At 35.6% G+C, this 24,457-nt stretch overlaps 1 protein-coding gene across 5 annotated transcripts in view; it reads right to left on the reverse strand.

Moving 5' to 3' along the window:
* The window catches only part of IPO11 (importin 11), a 229,948-nt gene that overhangs the window by 84,680 nt on the left and 120,811 nt on the right, over positions 1–24,457 (reverse strand). For all 5 annotated transcript variants that reach the window (XM_063623275.1, XM_063623274.1, XM_055253888.2 and 2 more), the window contains exons 21-24: positions 18,437–18,552; positions 13,918–13,994; positions 7,994–8,073; positions 7,483–7,563 (exon numbers count right to left, since the gene is read on the reverse strand). In XM_063623275.1, coding sequence (XP_063479345.1) covers positions 7,483–7,563; positions 7,994–8,073; positions 13,918–13,994; positions 18,437–18,552 — 354 coding nt within the window. The remainder of the gene's footprint in view (positions 1–7,482; positions 7,564–7,993; positions 8,074–13,917; positions 13,995–18,436; positions 18,553–24,457) is intronic.

The raw sequence follows: 24,457 nt of genomic DNA on the forward strand, positions 1-24,457 counted from the left end.
CTTAAGGAGATTTTGGGCTGAGACAATGGGGTTTTCTAAATACACAATCATGTCATCTGCAAACAGGGACAATTTGACTTCCTCTTTTCCTAATTGAATACCCTTTATTTCTTTCTCCTGCCTGACTGCCCTGGCCAGAACTTCCAACACTATGTTGAACAGGAGTGGTGAGAGAGGGTATCCCTGTCTTGTGCCAGTTTTCAAAGGGAATGCTTCCAGTTTTTGCCCATTCAGTATGATATTGGCTGTGGGTTTGTCATAAATAGCTCTTACTATTTTGAGATACGTCCCATCAATACCAAATTTATTGAGGGTTTTTAGCATGAAGGGCTGAATTTTGTCAAAGGCCTTTTCTGCATCTATGGAGATAATCATGTGGTTTTTGTCTTTGGTTCTGTTTATATGCTGGATTACATTTATTGATTTGCGTATGTTGAACCAGCCTTGCATCCTGGGGATGAAGCCCACTGGATCATGGTGGATGAGCTTTTTGATGTGCTGCTAGATTCAGTTTGCCGTTATTTTATTGAGGATTTTTGCATCAATGTTCATCAGGGATATTGGTCTAAAATTCTCTTTTGTTGTTGTGTCTCTGCCAGGCTTTGGTATCAGGATGATGTTGGCCACATAAAATGAGTTAGGCAGAATTCCCTCTTTTTTTATTGATTGGAAACTGTCTCTCAGACCACAGTGCAATCAAACTAAAACTCAGGATTAAGAAACTCACTCAAAATCGCTCAACTACATGGAAACTGAACAACCTGCTACTGAATGACTACATAACGAAATGAAGGCAGAAATAAAGATTTTCTTTGAAACCAACGAGAACAAAGACACAACATACCAGAATCTCTGGGACACATTTAAAGCAGTGTGTAGAAGGAAATTTATAGCACTAAATGCCCACAAGAGAGAGCAGGAAAGATCTAAAATTGACACCCTAACATCACAATTAAAAGAACTAGAGAAGCAAGAGCAAACACATTCAAAAGCTAGCAGAAGGCAAGAAATAACTAAGATCAGAGCAGAACTGAAGGAGATAGAGACACAAAAAACCCTTCAAAAAAATCAATAAATCCAGAAGCTGGTTTTTTGAAAAGATCAACAAAATTGATAGACCACTAGCAAGACTAATAAAGAAGAAAAGAGAGAAGAATCAAATAGACACAATAGAAAATGTTAAAGGGGATATCACTACTGATCCCACAGAAACACAAACTACCATCAGAGAATACTACAAACACCTCTACGCAAATAAACTAGAAAATCTAGAAGAAATGGATAAATTCCTGGACACATACACCCTCCCAAGACTTCCAGAAGGAAGTTGAATCCCTGAATAGACCAATAACAGGCTCTGAAATTGAGGCAACAATTAACAGCCTACCGACCAAAGAACTCCAGGATCAGACGGATTCACAGCCGAATTCTACCAGAGGTACAAGGTGGAGCTGGTACCATTCCTTCTGAAACAGATGCGTTCTTAAAACTTTTGTGAAAAATGTAGGATTCAATTTACTTGACTTAGGCCTACATTGCATACAAAGTGATTAAACGCATGGATCCTAAAGTCAAAATGCTTATGTTGTATCATGGTTCCAATGCTTACTAACTGAGTGGCCTTGAAAAAATTATTCACCACTTTGTGAATTAATTTCTCATCTGTAAGACTGGGGAAAAGTGCAGTATCATTTATATGTTTATGTAAAGATTAAATATCCTTATATCATTATATGTTTATGTAAGGATTAAATAAAATCTATGTTTTATATGCTTAGAATGTGTAGCACGTGTTAAATGCTAGTATGAGCTATTATTATTACAGAATAAGTTATATCTTAAAAATATTTGTGTCATCTTAAGTCTAATCACAGTGAAAAAACAAAACTTGGCTTAACATTGCTTAATATGACCACGACCAGAACGAGAATTCAAAAAGTCATAGTAGTATGGCTGTAATACTGACAAATTTCAAATTAAAGAAATGTTAACAATTTAGAGTATTTTATCATATAATTATATTCCTCGAGATAACATGTTCAGTCACGAAATAAAGTAAAGCGTATTCTTTGCTCTACACCATTTGCTCCAAAAGCAGGCATACTGGTCTCTCTATCCAATTTTCCTAACATTGTAACTTTCTGCTTCAAAGAACAAAGACGTTACTTGCAGATACTGTCAAAAATTAGTGTAACAGTGACATTTAGTAAAAAATATATTTAAAATGTTATATGGCATACTATATTAAGAAATGGTATCTGAGAGATATTAAAAATGAAAATGAGCTAATATTAAAAACTATTGTTATTGCTATACTAGAACTCTAAGAACAGGAAAACGCCAAAAATTTTGAGAGTTTGCCCAGCCTTCAAATATAGCAGTAAAATGAAAGCACTATTGTCCTAAAATATTCCTTAACATAAAAATACAATTTATTCTTGATAATGAACATATTTTTAGTATTTAACATCCATTTATTAAATAATAAAATCTAGTTTCTGAACCAAACATACAGATTGAGCTATAGCAATATTTGTATAAAAATACCATCTTAAACACCTGTTATCAGATACTCAATTTTTCATTCTTTTTCTTTTTTTGAGGTTGCGGTGAGCTGAGATCATGCCACTGCACTTCAGCCTGGGCAAAAAGAGCGAAACTCCATCTTAAAAAAAAAAAAAAAAGAAAGAAAAAAGAAAGAGAGATGTGGTCTTGTCATGTTGTGCAGAAGGCTGGAATCAAATTCCTCAGCTTAAGTGATCTTATAACCTCAGCCTCTGAAGTAGACAGGATTAAAGGCAAACACCACCATCTCTGACTCCAAATTTCTTAATTCAAGTATCTGTATCCTAATAATAACCTACTGTTGGCATACTTACAGAGAAACTGCCTTAATCTGTAACGTATTAAATGTTACAAAAATAATGACTACATATTTGACTATAGATTTTTGATATGCAGTAAGTTAGTTTGGAATTTTCAATAATAAAAAAGTTTAAAAAGATTGTGTTATTCTGAGCAGCCAAAAAAAAAAAAAAAACAAATAAAATACAATTAATTTTCTTCGTTTTTTTTTTTGAAATAGGGTCTCACTCTATTGTCTAGGCTGGAGTATAGTGGCACAATCTCGGCTCACTGCAGCCTCCAACCCCCAGGCTCAAGAGATCCTCCCACCTCAAACTCCTGAGTAGCTAGGATTACAGGCACACACCACCATGCTCAGCTAAGTTTTGCATTTTTTGTAAAGACGGGGCCTCACCATGTTGCTCAGGCTAGTCTCAAACTCCTGAGATCAAGTGATCCGCCTGCCTCAGCCTTCCAAGGTGTTAGGATTACAGGCGTGAGCCACCACACCTGGTCAAAATACAATTTTTTTTTTTTTTTTTTTTGAGACGGCGTTTCACTCTTGTTGCCCAGGCTGAAGTGCAATGGCGTCATCTCAGCTCACCACAACCTCTGCCTCCTGGGTTCAAGCGATTCTCCTGCCTCAGCCTCCCAAGTAGCTGGGATTACAGGCATGTGGCACCACGCCCGGCTAATTTTGTATTTTTAGTAGAGACAGGGTTTCTCCATGTTGGTCAGGCTGGTCTCAAACTCCCAACCTCAGGTAATCCGCCCACCTCAGCCTCCCAAAGTGCTGGGATTACAGGCCTGAGCCACCGCACCTGGCGACCAAAATACAATTATTAATTATTTTAAAGAGCCAGCTGAAATATGCAGTTCTTGCTAGTAATATACCATCATTATATAAACAACTTTCTTAGTTTTAAAAGTAAATTTAATTAATGTACTTAAGTATGTATTTCAAATAAATGGTCAATGGGTAAAGTAGAACAACTTTGTTTGTTTCTCTACAGCCAAATTATTTTGCCTAAAATTATAGTAGCCTATTTCCCCCCATAGGGAGACTAAATAATGAGACAGCTATATATTACATAAAAACAGCCAACTCTTATATTCACTTATTACAAGCTTGGCATTGCTATAACTGTTTATATATATAAGCTCAAGTATTCCTCACATCAACTCTAGGAAGTAGGTAAAGTTATCATCCCCATGTTACAGATGGAAAATGAGGAACAAAGACTAATCTGTCCACATCACACAGCTGTGAAGTAGCAGAGCCAATGTTCTAACCCTGGAAGTCTCCCTTCAGTGTGTAGTCTTATCTGCTATGCTATGCTCCCTCTAATAATTTGGTAAGAGTATAATTAAAAACAAGTAGAATCACAATGGCCATTCCAAATAATCCACAAGTTGTCTTTCAACAGTTACTTTAACAATATTGTTGCAGAAAAGCCAAAAGAGGGGGATGGGGGTGAGGTCAATTCAAATTTCGTCTGGGAGGTGTTTAAATGTGAGAAATCACCTCTTTTCTTAATCACTTAGAATACATATATTATAATTTAACATGGAGAATTTCAGGTACTGCCTAGTTACAAAATGAAAATCATTTAGTATCACTCCTCATCTAATAAATGAGGAAAATGAAGACCAAAGTATACTCAGGAGCTATAAAAGTAGCAGGGCAGCATATGCAAACCAAGGGGCTAGTCAAGGAGAGAATTCCAAATGGATCCTCAGTATAGTCGAGATCACATCTTCAACATAAAAGTTATGGATTCCTTGTCTTTCAAGTCACTTACTATATATGTATTCAGAGCAAACAGAGCACACATTTACTGAACTTTGGATAATGGAGAAGCTCATTATAATAGAGGAGAAAGGTTAAAACAGGCATACATACAGAAAAAAATCTGTAAAGACAATAATATCAAAATGACATGGCAATTTTCACTTGTTTTAATCACTCCCACACCACCAATCACTTTTTCCTCAAATAGAATTAAGTCCAACGTGTTAATTCCTTATTTCCTCTTACCTCCAGAGAAGAATTTATCACCAAAGCAAAAGCTGAAGCTGAGATCGTGTAAGACTGAGTTCCTTAATATACTTATATTGCCACTGTGTCAGTTTAATAAAGGCATAAATGCAATAAAAATTCATAAAAGCATTTTAGTAAGCAACATGTTTGATGTTACTTGTTAGCTTTGGAGCTAGGAGAATACTTTGAAATTAATAATAAATGTGGATTAATAGACTAGTGCAATAAACCAGGCCTCAAGTATCCAGGGTCTCAACAAGCCACATGCACAGATTACATTATTACAAATCCTTTAGAGCCTACATGATTCTTTGGTAACAGTGGCTTATATTCTCACCCTTTAGTAAACCCCTTGCTCTAAAAAAGAAACTAATAAACTACAAAATTAAAGCCAAAGAGTTCTGCCATATCCCAGATGTAATCAAGGTAAGATGAACGTATTAGGGAATGCCCTTAATCAATTATGACTTTTGTCCCTGCAACAACAAAAACAAAACAGAGACACAGACAGACACCAGGAGAACATCACGTGACAGCGGAACCACAGATGGCAGGATTACGTATCTACAAACCAAGGAATGCGAAAGACTGCCTGCAATCACCAGACGGTAAGAGAAAGTCTTGGAACAGATTCTCCCCCTAGACCCTTCAGAAAGAGCAAAGCCCTGCAAACACTGATTTTTAATTATATAATTAATATAAGCATTATAAAGAAACTCTTGTTTTAAGCCACCAAGGTTGTGATATTTTGTTACAGCATCCCTAGGAAACTAATACAGTCCTTACTGATCTCCTTAAGCTCCTTCCTTTTCTCATCAATTTATAATTTAATACTTCAGTAATCTGGCAGATGATCCTTCCAATTTACAGACACAAAAATACGTTTTAAATTTTGGTTTTAAAATGTAAATCCCCATGCTCAATAGACAATCCTAACAGCATTTTCTCTCCTTACTCTTGCTCACTTCACTGCAGTACTTAACACTATATATTAGCCTGATTCATGCCAGCAGAGTTGCGACAGTGAATAAAATCACAGTCATGCACCACTTATCAACAGGGATATGTTCTGAGAAATGTGTCATTAGGCGATTTCACTGTTGTGCAAACGTCATAGACTGTGCTTATGCAAATCTAGATGGTATCTTACTGGTTAATGTATGAGTCAATTTTCATACTGCTATAAAGAACTGCCTGAGACTGGGTAATTTATAAAGGAAAGAGGTTTAATTGAGTCACAGTTCAGCGTAGCTGGGGAGGCCTCAGGAAACTTACAATCAAGGCAGAAGGCGAAAGGGAAGCAAGGCATTTTCTCCACGGGGCGGCGGGAAGAAGTGCCGAGCAAAGTGGGAGGAGGCCCTTATAAAACAATCAGATCTTGTGAGGACTCACTATCATGAGAACAGCATGGGGAAAACCATCCCCAGGATTCCCTTGACTCGGGAGACCAGGTAGAGATAACTAATCAGGGAGCAGTAATCCCTACAATCCCCTCGATCACGGGGTGATTTGGGTGGGGACACAAAGCCTAACCATATCAGTTATTATGAAGTAAGACTTCATTATCTGTGCAAACTTTTACTCACTTAGATCCTAAAGTACACTTTGGATTCCTGCTACAGTTATTGTGATTACCTAAGTGCACTTCTTACAGCAAACCTCTTTGGGTAACCTCTTTCATTTCACTGGGAGGAAGTGAAATCATTTTTAGGATCTAAAGCAATGCCACGATTTTCAGACCATAATGCTACTTGGTTGTGATAGAAATTCAGCTCTCATATCTTAGAACATAGCTGAGAAACTCAACACTAAAAATAAGGGTACTTTTTTTTTTAATCAATTTTATATTTATTTATTTATTTTATTATACTTTAGGTTCCAGGGTACATGTGCACAACGTGCAGGTTTGTTACATATGTATACATGTGCTGTGTTGGTTTGCTGCACCCGAATAGGGGTACTTTTAACAGCTACACCTTCTCTCAAAGTCCATACATAAAGATATTTTAATATATTTCTACACACATTTATGTTTATATGTAAATACATACATTTAATACTATTTATATCTTTAATAGACAGGTATAATATATAAAGATAATATACAACTTAGAGACTGTTGGTTCATAATTACACAATCTCAACAAACGTAGTACTCTAATTTTGATAGCCAACTTAAATTAAAGCTACCAAATTATAAAGTGAAAACTCTGTCCCAACAGCAGACTAACAAAATGAAAGAATGAGAAGTATCAGATATCACATCACTGGATAATTTACAAGAGTTTTTAAATCCTTACTACCCAAAGTGAGTTCTCAAGATAGGCAACATCCCAATCAGTTCAGACCTTGTTAGAAACCCAGAACTGAATTTTAATAAGATGTCCAGTTGATCTCTTGCCTGTTGAAAGTGTATGCACCTTCAGATTTGAGACCTCTGGTCCACAGGTATTAAACCAACTGAAAACTGCTAAAATAGCCTGCCTAGAACTATATCAACTCTTCTCCTTCTTGCGAACCATCCACACCCAAAGTCTAATTTCATAAAATACAAATGAAAAATTCATAAATATATTCACTTAAAATGATCACAATACCTTGAGCACCTGAACTTGACCTTCTGTAGTAATTTCCTTTAAAAGTTCACAAAAGGACTGGCATAGACCTACAGCGTATGTCTGAAATTCAATTAAAAGCCAATATATGTAAGAATATATCTGTAATATCAAAAAGGCATAAAATTTCATTTGGGATTCATTATAATATACTTGAGAATTATACACGAATGGTCTAAGCATATCAAATTTCAATCAGAACACTTAGGAAAAGTTAAAGAAAAAAGATTATGCCAAATAAAAATATAGATTATTGATACATTGATTTTTATAGGAATATAAAAAAAATTTGTTGACATAGCACATTTTCTGCATTAAGAAAGGAACTGCATGCAGCACATCTGCCCTGCAATGGGAAATGCTCACAGTCAATGTTTCTCTGTCTTAAAATAACAGACCAAACTTGAAATTTTGAAAAGGCACCCCCGATTTCAAATAATAATCAAAATAATAATTATATAATTTCATATAATGCAAAACTACTCCAACATACCTGTAAAAATTCTGTTGATGATAAAAAGATATAACCATTGATGATCTTAAAGCAAGTTCTAAGATTTTCTGAACTTAGTTCTGCCAAAACAATAAATGTCAAACAAAAAACCAAATTAATTCACTGCTCAAAATTAGTTTAAATGAAGTGATTCATTGTTATTTAAAACTAATTTGCATATTCTAGAAACCTCTTCTGAGCACTATTGAGACTACTAGTATCTATAGATATCTAAAAACTGGCATCACTAGGACTTAAAGGGTACAGGCACCAATGATCATGCCACTGCACTCTAGGGTGGGCAAAAGAGTGAGACCCTGTCTCAATGAATGAATGAATGAATGAATACTGGTATCAACCCAAAGCTTAATGCTACCTCATTTGCTTTTCACTGGGTGAAACATTCAGAAAAAAGCCAAGCTCCCCATATATTTTCCTTTCAGAAAAAAAAACTACCTAACCATTTGACCCAACCTTTCATTTCAAAATAAATTTTTACTGCTAGCATGGCATACTACATGAAACTGAATCATTTTACCATCCTATTTTGACATCTGCTTAAATGGGTTCACTCAGTGAACATTTACTGAGTGTTACTGCACTTGCACTAAATATGCAATATTACTTCTCAACAGAGTCCTGATCACACTCCAAAAAAATTATATTATGTTTAGATATTTTCAATCTTTCAGCTTTTATCAGAAAAGGATATCGTTTTTAGCTATTCCTTTGCAAGTGCAGAGTAGAAACTATTTGTTAAAACAGAATATGATCAAAAGTTGACACTGCTATTTTACATGTTTCACTACTTAAAATAATAATACAAAGGAATACAGGCTGTATATGTAAAATTATACAGATTAAAATATGACCCCAAAATATCATCGATGCCTAAAACCTGCCATTCTTTGCTGCAAGTATTTTAGAAATTATATTCACTCAAAATAAGACAAATTGTTTTTTCTCAATTTCTGGCAAAAGATTAGCCCCTGTGTTCTTATCTATCATATCTTAATAAAAGAAAGAAGACATTCTATTCAGATGTGAATTTTCCATTTATTTTCACAAAAGAATGACAATCCTACCCTGTCTCAAAATGTCTTTGAAGGCATTAGTTCCTAAACTTTAGGATTTGACAGTTTTAAAAAATGAGGATGAGAAGGGGACAGGAAATGATAAACTTATTACTAGTTACTAATCTAAAAGACATAAAAAAACCAAAAGCTGTCATCTAAGTATCTTTTTACAACAGAAGATAAAAATCTCAGGATAAAGGGGGCCTTTATATTAGATAAAGCTATCATTATGAAAAATTCACATTATTCTTTTCTCCTCAAGGAGAAAGCCTGGACTTGTGCATATTTTTTTTGTGGACTAATAATGAACAGCAGACTGGCCATCGCCATGAAAAGTAGGGCCAAGGATCTATATTTAAGAGAGAACTGAGAATGGCTTCATTCCAGGCATATCAGGGAATATAATTTTGAAATCATTGCCAAGTATAATTTTATCAAAATCAATGTTAAAAAAAAACCAACATTTAAGAAGACTTGATATAAAAAGAAAAGAGCCCGTCTCTTCCTACAGATATTTAAAAACTATTCCTAGATCGTTCTATACAAATTAGGTCACTTCACACTGCTTTCCATGCCTCTGCCATGCCCAGGATGGCACTGACAAAATTTTCTTGGGCATGTTATCATCATCAAATAAATAAATATTAATATTATACATAGTCCTAAAATTAAGAAATTTATCTGTTTTAAGGTACTGGACACTGTTCATTACATCCACAAGTTCCTAGTGAGACTCTAAAGAAAAATTTTCTAGTCCTAATACCAAGAAGTTATACTTCAATCATGCAATAGTTATGCATTTACTTTCAGATACTGAGTAATTTATGTCTATGGTTTGCAGTCAGGGGCAATTTTGTCCCCTACAGGACATTTGGGAATGTCTAGAAACATTTTTGTCATCACTATCATCAAGCAGGTAGAAGCTGAAAATACTATTAAACATCCTTCAATGCAAAGGAAAGTCCCTCACAACAAAGAATTACCTGACTCAAATGTCAACAGAGCCAAGACTGAAAATCCCTGATTTAAGTGACTAGGTTTTTCTTTTCATAAACTTCTACAGAGCTCCAAGGTAAACCTGTATATAACCTATCAAAGTATTTAGTTATGCACTGTGCATATATGATTCATATCTTTAGTGTGACTTTATTTTATAATCTACTCCTATTTGCTTTTATTTATAATTTCGCTCCTATATTTAATTTGTATTTTACATATATGTTCCTTTAAATTTCTGTAAGGAGGACAGGGAGTTAATTATTAAATTATGTTATAAAGAATCTAGAGAAATCTACTTCATCCTTTCCAAATTTGGTAGAAAGTTACCAGCTGAAAAATTTTACAGTTAAAGGAACATTAGTGTTGCATTCGCAATAACTAGGACAAGAGCCCGTCACACGTTGATCTTTTAAGTAATGAGAATACTAAGTAAATTAACACCATAACATAGATTTAAAGAAAAAAAGCCATTAGAACTAAATTAATATAATTACTTCCAGTTACAGCCTCTGGTTCTGCTTAAAATTTATCAGATTCTATTTACACATAGGGAAAAGGACATAAAATGAATCTTAGCCTTGAATATATTCATACTTAATTAACGCATCCTTAAAAACCATTAACTTAAACATCTTAAAGTGTTCTATAATGTTGGCTTTATATGTTTTAAAGTAGGAAACTTTCTGCCAGTGGCTTTCTTTCTTTTTTTTAAAGAGAAAGCATCTTGTTCTGTTGCCCAAGCTGAAATGCAAGAGCAGACTAACAGCTCACTGCAGCCACTGCAGCCTTGATCCTCTAGCTTCAGCCTCCTGAGCAGCTAGAATCACAAGCACGGGCCACCAAGGCCGGCTAACTTTTATTTCTTGTAGACATGGGGTCTTGCTATGTTGCCCAGGCTGGTATCAAACTCCTGCCCTCAAGCAATCTACCTGATTACAGGCATGAGCCACTGCAACTAGCCCAGTGGCTTAATTTCTGCTTAGAAAAATATAATACCTATCACACTTATTAAATAGATAGTTTAAAAGTATTGTTCTAGTAAGAGAATTTAACTGATACAAAAACAGTATTCATTTTGGTTTATACTCTTAAAAGATTAAATATTCTGGGTGTATTTAAAAATAAATTTTTAAACTTTTATGAAAGAATGTACGGCCAGGTGTGGTGGCTCATGCCTGTAATCCCAGCACTTTGGGAGGCTGAGGTGGGTGGATCACCTGAGGTCGGGAGTTCAAGACCAGCCTGACCAACATGAAGAAACCCCGTCTCTGTTAAAAATACAAAAAAATTAGCCGGGGTGGTAGCACATGCCTGTAATCCCAGTTACTCGGGAGACTGAGGCAGGAGAATCTCTTGAACCAGGGAGATGGAGGTTGCAGTGAGCCAAGATTGCACCACTGCACTCCAGCCTAGGCAACAAGAGTGAAACTCCATCTCCAAAAAAAAAGAAAGAAAGAAAGAATATACATGCAAAAAGCTGTATGTCAAACTCAAACAAAAATAAAGGTAATACTGAGGTCAAGATGTACAAATAAACATGAACAAATGTAATTTGTAAATAGAATTTCTTCATTATTGATGTAAATACAGATACCACAATGCATAAAACAAATTATGTTTATCTTTTTTGTTTGAACAATAAAGTAGAAAACAAATAATAGAATCCACATCACCTATATTCATAGAAACTTTATAAAATAGAACTTTTTAAATCTTTAAAAATTAAAAAAGTTTAAATTGAATATCCATTATCAAAAGGTTGAAATTTCATTAGTTCTTGATTCAGTAAAGTAACAAATCCTGAAGAGCCAGTCAATAGTAGGATAATTTTAAAATGGGAGTAATGTTAATAGTGACAGTAATAGTACTAAATATACTAGTAAAACATTAGATAATGCTTACTATGTGCCAGGCATTATTCCAAACACATAAAAGTCTTTATTGATTTGGTAAGAAATATGCATCAACTACAAAGATTTCTACCGTTAAAACTACACTACAGGCTGGGCATGGTGGCTCAAGCCTGTAATCCCAGCACGTTGGGATGCCGAGGCAGGTGGATCACATTAGGCCAGGAGTTTGAGAGCAGCCTGGGCAGCATGGTGAAACCCCATCACTACTAAAAATACAAAAATTAGCTGGGCATGGTGGCACATGCCTGTAGTCCCAGCTACTCGGGAGGCTGAGGCACGAGAATTGCTTGAATCTGGGAGGCAGAGGTTGCACTGAGCTGAGATCGAGCCACTGAACTCCAGTCTGGGTGACAGAGCAAGACTGTCTCAAAACAAACAAACAAACCACCACCAACAACAAAAAAAAACACTACACTAGAGCACTTACCTAAAGCTACACTAAAAATAGTGTCATACAGTTATAGTAAAGTAAGTCATATGCTTTCTATCTAAATCTCTTCTTCTTGGTTACCAGTCACTCTCCCATCACTCTTAGGGAACTGAACCTTGTGGAGACTAAGCGTGCTGAATTTGAGGTGGAAAACAGAGTGAAATGAGACTAATGTGTGAAATCACACATATGTGGAAGCAGCTGAATGTTGTTCATGACAAAGTTGGTAAAGGGGCTGGCTGAGGTGTCTAATCCTAGGTCAAATATAAAGAAGTCTGTGGATTGCCTAAAGTAGCGTGGTATGTAGTCTCCAAGTTAGGTAGAACAGAACTAAAAAGGCCTTCACCAAAGAACCCTATTCACTTTTTCTAGTAGATCAACACCTATTGCCACTGACTTCATCTTTGGTAAGTTTTTCCTCTTATGGGGACTCTAGATAACAAACAGCAAATGGCTCTTTATTGTAAAACAAATGGTTACCTTGATTGTTATTTGAAAAGAGTAACAAAAAATTTAGGAGAAAATGTGAAGAACTAATCACATTATCTAACCACCACGGTCATCCAACAAATAAGGTGAGAAAATGATTTTTTAATCAGTTACAATTGTTTTTAGTCCACATTTGCTGTTATTTTCAAAGAGTGAGTCTATTTTCCCAGTGTGTCATTCATTATACCTCAGGGACATTTTTTGCCTCTAATAATCCCAGCGCTTTGGGAGGCCAAGGCAGGCAGATCACGAGGTCAGGAGTTCGAGACCAGCCTGGCCAACACGGTGAAACCCCGTCTCTACTAAAATATAAAAATTAGCTGGGTGTGGTGGTGCACACCTGTAATCCTAGCTACTCAGGAGGCTGAGGCAGGAGAATAGTTTGAACCTGGGAGGTGGAGGTTGCCACAAGCTGAGATCACGCCATTACACTTCAGCCAGTGCAACAAGAGCGAAACTCCATCTCCAAAAAAGAAAAAAATAGCCAGATGTGGTGGTGTGTGCCTGTAGCTCTAGCTACTCAGGAAGCTAGAGGAGTTGCTTCAGTCCAGCAGTTCGAAGCTGCAGTAAGCTGTGGTCATACCACTGCACTCCAGCCTAGGCAACAGAGCAAGACCTTGTCTCAAAACAAAACAAACAACACCAACAGACTTATTTGTCAATATCAGGGATTAAATAAAAATGGAAGGTATGTATGTTCTCATTTATAAATGGAAGCTAAACATTGAGTACTCATGGACATAATCATGGCAAAAATAGACACTGCAGACTACTAGAGGGCAGAGGGAGGAACTCAAAGGTTGAAAAACTATTAGGTACTATGTTCACTAAATGGATGACAGAATCAACTGTACCCCAAACCTCAACATCATGCACTATATCCATGTAACAAACCTATACATATATCCCCTGAATCTAAACTCAAAGTTGAACTTATATATATATATAATTTGTTTCAATGCCTCCAAATTATGGTTGCGTTAAAAAACATTAGTAAGTTTATGCTTTAACACATACCAAGAAGTGGTGACATATTCTGAAATACACGAAGCAACTCTGGTGTAATACATGGACTGTTTTCCAAAGTTACTAACCTAGGAAGGAAAAACAGATGATTAAACCACTTTCCATGCCCATTAAAGCCATTAACATATGACTTAAATATTTTAAAAGGTCTCACTTAAATGAAGAAAGGTAAGTGTATAATCAGTAAGTTATAAAAATTATCTAAGAAAGAATTAAACAAATGCCTCAAAATAAAAACCTGTCTGCAAATTATATAATATTTCTACACACATAGCAAAGGTAGTAAAGAAAGTAACTACAGTTGACCCTTGCACAACATGGCTTTACACTGAGTGGGTCCACTTATACCCAGACTTTTTCAAACAAATCCAAGGTTAAAAATACAGTATTCACAAGATGCAAAACCAAAGTACATGGAGGACTGACTTTTCACGTACACATATACACAGGTTCTGCAGGGCTGACTGCGGGACTTTAGTATACATGAATTTTGGTATATGTGGTAGTCCTGGAACCAATCCCCTGTTGATAGACACAACTGTATATACTAAAGTATCCATAATAATGAAATTATAACAATAAACCAAAACCATAACTATTACGGATTGGTCAAACAGTTAAAAAAGTTATTTTGTTGTTCTGATTTTCTTGATATGTTCCTCTGCCACATGTAATTGATGTGTTCTTCGACGGGAAACTAGGCTAATAAATTATTAAAACTTATGCTAAATGCTTAATAAATATGAATTTAGTACAACAAAGGCCATTACAAGCCAATCTGACTGCATTAGCAGTTATGAAACAATCCATAATATAATACGTATACATGGAAGGTTTAGCGCAACAAAGGCCAATTACAAACTAATCTGACCACAATCCACGACATAATACACATCCATGGTGGGTTATCACAGAACTGTGTGGTTGGTCTATCTGTTCACATCCCCCAACCCTCAAAACAAGGATTGTTTTGACTGTCAAAACAGCAGCAAGGAAAGGAGGGGAAAGCCTATTCAAAATCTAATATTGGCTATAAAAACTAAAAACTAAGGAATAACCTGATGATGCTATCAAAACTGTAAAGAACCCCTGGCCCCCAACATGGGACTATTTCCAGTTCTTTTTCTTAACTGTTCGAACACACAAAGAATAGATTGTTATATATCACAAAAATCATTCCAGTGCAATGAAAACAATTTTTAAATTGTTAAACATAGCACTGATATAAAATCAAAAAGAATCACAAAATGTAGATCATAGATCCAAATCATTAATAGAAGAAAAAATAAAATTAGATAAAATATTAGAAAAATGTTTATAATATGCATTAATAGTGGAATTCCCCACCAAGTAAAGTTTATCCTAGGAAATCAAGTTTCTTTTAAAAGAAAGGCTTTTTTCTTAAGAGAAAGATATGATCTTTTGAGTAAATGGCAAAAAGCAATCAAATTTGTTTTGTTTTTTAAATGATCATATTACATTTAATAAGATATAGCTGATACTGCTGCCTGCTTACCCGTATTAATTACTACCTCATCCAATTTTCTTACAAACAAAAAAACTATACAAGGTCTTTTGTTCAAATTCTGTTTAAAAATAATTTATTGTATTAAATGTTTATATTAAGATAGAAGAAAGGCTAAAAGTTGATGAGCTGATTTGCTTAGAATGGAGATCAAATGACAACAAGCCCATAAACCTAAAGCAAGCAGAATAAGATAATAAACATAAGAACAGATATTAATAAATAGGAAACAGATGTACAACAAAGAGAACCAAACCAAAGGTTGTTTTTGAAAAGACTAGTAACTGACAAATCTCTAGTGAGATGGATCAAGAGGAAAATAAAAAGCCACAGCGGGAGATAAATCACATAATCAGTCTGAGAGTTTCACTCTATATTCGTGACCCCAAACATCAACTGGTGTACTGGTTTTATCCCTAATAAATTCAAATTCCCATTCTCTAACTACTTTATATCTTCTCTCACCTACAGACCTCTCATATCTTGTGCACACTCCTAATCCAGCCCATTACACCCCACTAAAGACAATGCTTCATATTTTGTTGAGAAAATAGAAGCTACTGGATGGAACACCTCCCTATCTCATTCCACTACAAAATCTGGAAAACCACCTCTGCCTCCAGTTAAAATGGATGAAGTATCCCAGCTGCTACCAAAATTCAACCCCTCCACTTGAGCTCTGACTCCCACCCCTTTTTGCCTCCTTCACTTATCCCACTCTCTCAATCCGGCCTCACCCATTCCTCTAGATCTTCACATTTCCCACACTACCCAGCTGTTGCCCCATGTCTATGCTCCTCTTAATAGTAAAAGCTCTCAAACAAGTTATCAGTGTGCATAGTCTGTATGGACTTACCTTCACTTCATTCTTCAGTCTACTCTAATTCTAATTTCTGTTCTTACCACTCTGGTGAAAACCCTCCTATCATCTTCATGTGGCCAAATTCACATCTCTATACTAATCTTACTAGCAAAATCAGCAACATCTGACAAAGTTGACCACTCTCTACTCTTTTAGGAAACATTCTCCTCTCTTGGCTTGGTTTTCCTACTATATAAGTAAGTAGCTCTTCTCCGTCTTTGTAGATGGCTCCTCGTGTCCTCAAAATGTTACAAGTTCATTAGAACTCTGCCCGGGGCAGAATGTTCTCTATCTGTCCTTCTCTTCCTAGGCAATCTTTAATTATCCTCAGGCATTGAATGCCATATCCAAAGTGCCAATCACTTCAGCAAACATTATCTCATATTAACAACAACCATGTAAGGGTAGGAATTATTCTTCATTTTAAAGATAAGAAAACTGTGGTTCACCAAAGATGATTAACTTACTAAAATTACATATATAATGCAGTAGTATAACTGGGTTTGGCACTTACGTTTGCCTGATTTCAAATATAAACTCTAACCCATCAAGAAAAATTCATGAAGAAGGATGTACTCTCTTTAAAGAAACTCAACTATTAACAAATTAGGTAATCAAAAAAATTTTCTAATAATTTATTTTCATTAGCATGTAACTAAAGGCTAGGAAAAAACATTACCATTAACAGAGCAGTGTATTTTTATTATTACTTTTTAATGTAATCCCTTGAAAATATCTACACCTTTCATAACACATTAATATATTGTCAGTAATACTGTTAACTCTGAGTCTAATCTCTTTAATATTGGATTTTTTCTAACATTCAACATCATATAGTATCTACATGTTTATAAAAAATTATTTATATGCCAGGAATTAATATTTTATCTTACAATCTAGGGCAGAGGTTGGCAAACTACAGCTCATGAGCTAAATCCACCCACGTACTTATTTCTATAAATGATGTTTCATTGGTGCACAGCCATACCTACTTATGTATTGTCTATGACTGTTCTGACACTCACAGCAGAGTCGAATAGTTGCATCAAAGACTGTGTGACTTAGAAAGCCTAAAATATTTAATATCTGGTCCTGTCTAGTACAAGTTTGCCAACCTCTGATCTAAAGTAATCCATCCTTATACAAATATAAATGTTTGAATATAAAATATTTCAACAACAGGCTAACTTACAACCAAACCATATACATGCGATTTAAGTTCGAACAACAGCTTTCTGAGGAACACAAACCACAAATTAGTAAGTATCTATCTAGTAAAGTTTTAAAGTCATTCATCTCATATTCTGATAAAGATCATTATTTATAATTTGCACCAAAGGTAATTTCTAAGAACCAAAACTGTTAAATTCTAGACATCTAACAAAAACAGTTCCAAAGGGAGGGAGAGAGGGATGAAGAGAAACAAATGTTCATTTCTTTTATGGTTGATTTCTATGATTTGCTTTCTTTAACTGCACTATCAATTTACATAATGTGATTTTGAAACTTTTCATGTATTATTGAAAGATTGTCTCCGGAGAAAACTGTTGCCAACAGTAAAGTGAGCTTAATAAAGCAAAAGGATTTTCTAGCACAGTTGCTTACACACCGTGGGCAGTCAATAAGCCTTTGTAGCACTGAGCTGCCACAGAAGCAGGGGATTTTTTTTAACCTCTTAATAACGCATACTACTAATTTACTCAGTAGAACAGTAAGTTAAGACTGTAAGTCGCATTAGCATTTGGAGCTGAGGTATAATATCTCAATACTTGGTTAAGTAGTAAGAGGACCTCAATATCCCCCAAACATCTCATTTAACAGACTGGAAATTTTAAGTCAGTAACTTTTTGGAAAAGTTACCATGACCCCATATTACATGACAAATTCCAAAAGATGAAATGCAGCTGAATTCCCATTGAAACGTCCCCCTTTAACTTTGTCTACTATAATCCTACACTGAGTGACAGCTGCCAAAAAAAAGGAGATATATGCCCCAGTCTGAAGAAACAAAGTTTACATTTTTTGTTTTTAAAGCCCTATTACATGACCTTAACTTTATTGGCATGAGAGTAGGGAAGGTCACGAATAAAATAAGATCCATGGTATTAAGTTTTTCCTCTTACCATAATTCTAAACCATCTTCCAGAAGATAAACATGTGGAGGCTGGGAAACATCTGTACTCAGTTGAATAACTGGGAGCAGGAAAGGGTACAGGTTCTTGCTGTCTGCTCCTAATCCCTATGGGAAGTATAAATAAAACTTATAATAAGACACTCTAATGTCCCATCCCCCACCAAAAAATTACCTATCATATAAAAAGCCCTAAAACCAATTAAAAAAATGAATCATATTTTTAGGAAGGTCCTAATCACAAGTAATAGTAAAACAAAGTTAGTTCTGTTTATAATTGGAAAGGAAAAATTGAAAAATACTATTCGATTGCCTACTGGCAGTTAAAAAAATATATATGTCAAGGCTACATACATCTGTTCATTTTAAGAGATTGCACATATAAGAAATATCTATTTTCCTCTCCCTGTCACTACAGATGACATATTAACATTGGTATTTTAAATTCTATAGATGCTTTCACCTAAATAATTAATCTAAAATGAACCCACCCTAAATGTTCAACAGTAAAGTAACTGAATTATGGAACAGATTCAAGAATATTGAAAAGCCGTTTAAAAAGACTTTAGGGGCTGAACGCCATGGCTCATGCCTATCATCCTAACTCATTGGGAGGCCAAGGCAGGAGGACTGCTTGGGGCCAGGAGTTGGTGACCAGCCTGGGCAACATGGCAAGACTCTGTTCTTGAAAAACATTTAAAAGTTAGCCAAGCATGGTAGTGCCTGCTTGTAGTCCCAGCTACTCAGGAGACTGAGGCAGGAGGATCGCTGGAGCCCTAAAATTCAAGGCTGCAGTCAGTGAGCTATGATCCCACCACTGCACTCCAACCTACATGACAGAGCGAGAATCTGTCGACCTCCTCACCTCACACACACACACACACACACACACAAAGGATGGGAGGATTTGACACAGAATTTTAAATTTTCAAACAAATTCTTTTTAAAAGGTGCAGAAGTGTGTATAACAATTCCACATGTCAAATAATTTTTTTAAATATCTAGATATCTGTATATGGTATACACAAAAATGTTTCTGGAATCAAACAGAAAAAACTGTTAATGCTTCTTAGATATGGGAAAGGAAAAAGGATGATGTTGGGATGAGGGCAAAGGAGTTTTTGTTATCTTTTCAGCATATTTAAGAATTTTTGATAATATTTTTAATGCATTAAGAACACAAAGATGGAAGAAGAAAAGTTTCGATCTAAAATTCTAGTTTGCTGAATTACTGTCTTAGGGAGGTTGATTCAATGTACTACACAGTAGGTATTTTGGAAGAAAACAAAAGGGGTCAAAAGTCAATCTGTAAAACATAATAATATCTATAATTTGAGGAACACAAAAAGGAAACCAAATAAATTACGAAATAACCTCCTCACCTAAGAAGTAATTCAAACGTCAATATAATTCAAAGCAAATTACAATGCCACACAGTATGTATGAATCCCTTTTGATGACCCATACTGCTAAGTTCAATTGTTGGGATTTTATCTGCAATTCTCCAGTGTACAATACATTATTTTTTAACTACAGTCACTGTACTGTATATTAAATCTCCAGAACTTATGTTAAATATAATTTTGGCCCTTTTAATAATGAAAAACAAGTTGGAAGACTTTATTAAGGAGTTTTCCAAAGGAAGAGAATTATGAAAATGCCATTATTTAACAGAGTAGTACACATTGGGCCTTAAAACTCACTTCAATTTCACTCTCCATAGCTCAATCTTTCATGAAACAAAAAAGAAAGAATATTAAGAAAAAAAACAGTGAAGTTCATTTTGATTATCAAGTACACTTAAAATTTCCTTGGAAAATTTGTCTACTTAAATGTGTATTCCAATATTCAAAATATGCTAGCATTAGCAAAACTAAAGTAAGCAATTGCTAAACACACTGCTTTCAAAGATTGTATAGAGAAATCCCACGTATCCTTCACCCAATTTCTCCTTACATCTTACGTAATTATAGTAGAATATTAATTCTACTATACTATGTAACACACTGTCTTAACACTTAAAGAGATTCAATACCTTATAATTCTAGTGGCTAAAGAATGTGTCCAATCCCTGATATGCAGCTTTAAGTAAATGTAAGCACCCTTTGGGCCCACAGTAACTACAAGACATTGCCTACAATACTCTGAAAGTTCAAAAATAAATTCATCAGTTATTAAAATAAGAAAATTACCAGGAATAATTAAAGGGGAGAATTAACATTCTACTATAATTACATAAGATGTAAGGAGAAATTGGGTGAAGGACACATGGGATTTCTCTATACAATCTTTGAAACGTGCTGTGAATCTATAATTTTTTCCACAAAAAAAAAGTTTAAAAAAAAAAATAGCAACCTCCAAATACTGACCATTCTCAGGGTAGTATCCTTGGCTCTCTTCTCATGTCCCATGAACACACTGATGCTGTGCAAATCTATCATATCTGTAACAACTCTCTGAACTCCAGACAATCAACTAACTACAGCACATTATCAGCCAGAAGGTTATCTCAACCTCTAATACTGAACCAACTCATTGTCTTCCTAAAACACAGTTCTTCTTCCTGTATTTCCTAACTCAAGGGACATGAATCACTATCTACCTAGTGATAAATTATATCATGACTACCTCCTGGTTCTTCTTCAAAGAAGAAGAAATATCTCCTAAATATTTTTCAAATCTTTCCCCTTCTCTCCATAATTCAGGTTCTCATCATCTTTTTTCTGATTAACAGTCTCCTAATTAGTCTATTTGACCTTAGTTTTACCCACTTCCAAACTACTGTCCTCAGTGGTGCCCTGACTACTTTTCTAAAATAAAAATTGTTAACGTTTCTTCTTCCTCGGACCTTCAAGAGATGTTCGCTTAGCCTTCCTGACCAGTTCCCCCTACACAAGCTCTGTACTCTATGTTCTTGCTATACCAAATAATGCACAGTGTTAGAAATCACTATGTTAACATCTGGAGAAAGCTAACAGATGAACAGTTTCAGTACATGCATTTACTACTGTTCTTTCCTAAAGCCAACTAAAAGGATACAGGGGGATGTTTTTTTTTAAAAAGAACTAAAAACAGAAATACAAAGACAGCATAAGAAGAGATAAAAGTAATTCACTTTGGAAGCTGGGAAGAAAGACAAGTGCTAACTGATTTAGCCAACTAAGAAACCAAAACTAAAATCCAGCAGGGGAGCAGGAAAAGACAAACTACCTGATTTACACTACAGAAAAAAGACTGAGGAACTAATGGCAACAGGTATTTTGAGAGGGGTGTGTGTGTGCATAAGTGCGTGTGCACATGCATGCCTGCATTTGGGGGACAGAGGATTGGAGGACAGTGAAAAGGAAGTATTAATAATAAGAGGACTTCTAGAAAATGTTTAGAAAGCAGTCTGATGCCAAGATCTCATCCAGATATATAAGCAGAGAAATAACTGGCCCTCCTCTGAACCAGAATAAAACCAGCTATTTATTTTCTGCTAAGATAAAACAGATGGTTTCAAGACAGGGAGATACCAGGTAATCAAGAACAGGGATATGACATAAAACAGGAAGATTACATCAGCACGTAACAGGTAGGAGACTGAGGGGTCCTGCACTGAGGAAAGACCTTAAAAAATTAACCCAAAAACATTCTCCTACAAAACCCAACCAGACCACCCTAAAAGAAAAACACACAATTATGGCCGGGAGCAGTGGCTCATGCCTGTCATCCCAGCACTTTGGGAGGTCAAGGCGGGCAGATCAGCTGAGGTCAAGAGTTTGAGACTAGCCTGGCCAACATGATGAAACACTGTCTCCACTAAATATACAAAACTATCAGCCGGGCATGTTGGCGCATGCCTGTAGTCCCAGCTACTAGGGAGGCTGAGGCAGGAGGATCACTTGAACTCTGGAGGTAGAGGTTGCAGTGAGCCGAGATTGCACCACTGCACTCCAGCCTGAGCAACAGAGTGAGATCCTGTCTCAAAAAAAAAAACCACCACAATCAGCAAGCCTCCCCACCACACCACACACACACACACACACACACACACACACACACACACAATCCTTCCACTCAGCTTTTTAGTGTCCACTCCTAAATTTATACAGACAAAATGCTGATCTTGAAGGTGGGTGATGCTTCAGGATTCATCACACTCTTCTTCCTTTTTTGTGTACGCTTCAAATTTTTTCATAATAGAAAGTAAATAAGTAAATAAGAGAAGGCAACTGAGGATCAACAGATATGACTAAAATGTTTGCTATGAAAAACAGAAGACAAAACAACTAACTAAATAGAAAACAGCAACTTAAAAGAAACAGAGATCAGGCAGACATGAAAGCTTGGAAAAATATATCATTAATATCTTTGGTAATTAAAACACTGCATTAAAGAAAACACTGCATTCATAAAACAAAAACAAAATGTTGTACAAAAGAATTATTCAGGAAAACACAAAAGAACCCATAGGCATTAAAACATGTCACCAGAAAAGAAAAACTCAATAAAAAGGTTGAAAGATAAAATTAAGAAAATTCCCTAGAAAGTAGAAGGACAAAGAGAAAAAAAGGCAGGAAGGAAACAAAGAAAATCAGATGACTGGTTCAGAATATCTATCATGTAAGTAACAAAAAGTTCAGAAAGTAAGAAAAGAAAAATATGAAGAGGAAGAAATAAAATACAATGGAGTCATCTAGCATTCAAGAACATGAGTTTCCAGCTTGAAATGTCCACCAAGTGTCCAGAACAGTGAGATGAAAAGACACTCACATCATGAAACTGAAAATAGGAACACAGAGATGATCATACAAGTTGCCAGAAAAGGGAAGGAGGGGTAATACATTCAAGAATCAAGAATTAGAATGGCTCCAGGGTCCCCAGAGCAATTTTGGACGTCTTATGACAAAGAAAAAAAAAAAGTCTCCAAAATTTTGAGGGAGAAACCTAGACTTTTATACCAGCCAAACTACTAATCAATTTGAAACTACAATGAAGACATTTTCGCACATGCAGTATCTCAAAATAAAAAATTTACCTCCTATGTATTTTTGCAAAATGCTACTGCCATTCATGGCTGCCATCAGAAAAAGAATTTGAAACAAGAAAAGATATGACATGATGCACAGAAAACAGACATCCCACAGAAAGGATAAGCAGTGAAAGAAAATCCAGTTACAACAGCCGTGCAAAAGCCTAAGTAAAACCAGTCCAAACTAGAGCACCTAAGAATCTGTCGTATCTCCCATCTCACACCAGTTAGAATGGTGATTATTAAAAAGTCAAGAAATAACAGGTGCTGGAGAGGATGTGGAGAAATAGGAACACTTTTACACTGTTGGTGGGACTGTAAACTAGTTCAACCATTGTAGAAGACAGTGTGGCGATTCCTCAAGGATCTAGAACTAGAAATACCATTTGGCCCAGCCATCCCATTACTGGGTATATACCCAAAGGATTATAAATCATGCTGCTATAAAGACACATGCACATGTATGTTTATTGTGGCACTATTCACAATAGCAAAGACTTGGAACCAACCCAAATGTCCATCAATGATAGACTGGATTAAGAAAAGGTGGCACATATACACTATGTAATACTATGCAGCCATCCTTTGTAGGGACATGGATGAAGCTGGAAACCATCATTCTCAGCAAACTATCGCAAGGACAGAAAACCAAACACCACATGTTCTCACTCATAGGTGGGAAATGAACAATGAGAACACTTGGACACAGGGTGGGGAACATCACACACCGGGACCTGTCATGGGGTGGGGGGAGTGGGGAAGGATAGCATTAGGAGATATACCTAATGTAAATGACGAGTTAATGGGTGCAGCACACCAACATGGCACATGTATACATATGTAACAAATCTGCACGTTGTACACATGTACCCTAGAACTTAAAGTGTAAAAAAAAAAAAAAAAACAAAAGAATCTGTCGTATCTCTTCAAGATGATGAAAGTAACAAAACATCACTGAGGAAATGTGTAGATAACAAGTGAAAAGAATAGGTTCGACTG

Source organism: Symphalangus syndactylus, chromosome 18 (genome assembly GCF_028878055.3).
Source record: "Symphalangus syndactylus isolate Jambi chromosome 18, NHGRI_mSymSyn1-v2.1_pri, whole genome shotgun sequence".
Classification (NCBI taxonomy): domain Eukaryota; kingdom Metazoa; phylum Chordata; class Mammalia; order Primates; family Hylobatidae; genus Symphalangus; species Symphalangus syndactylus.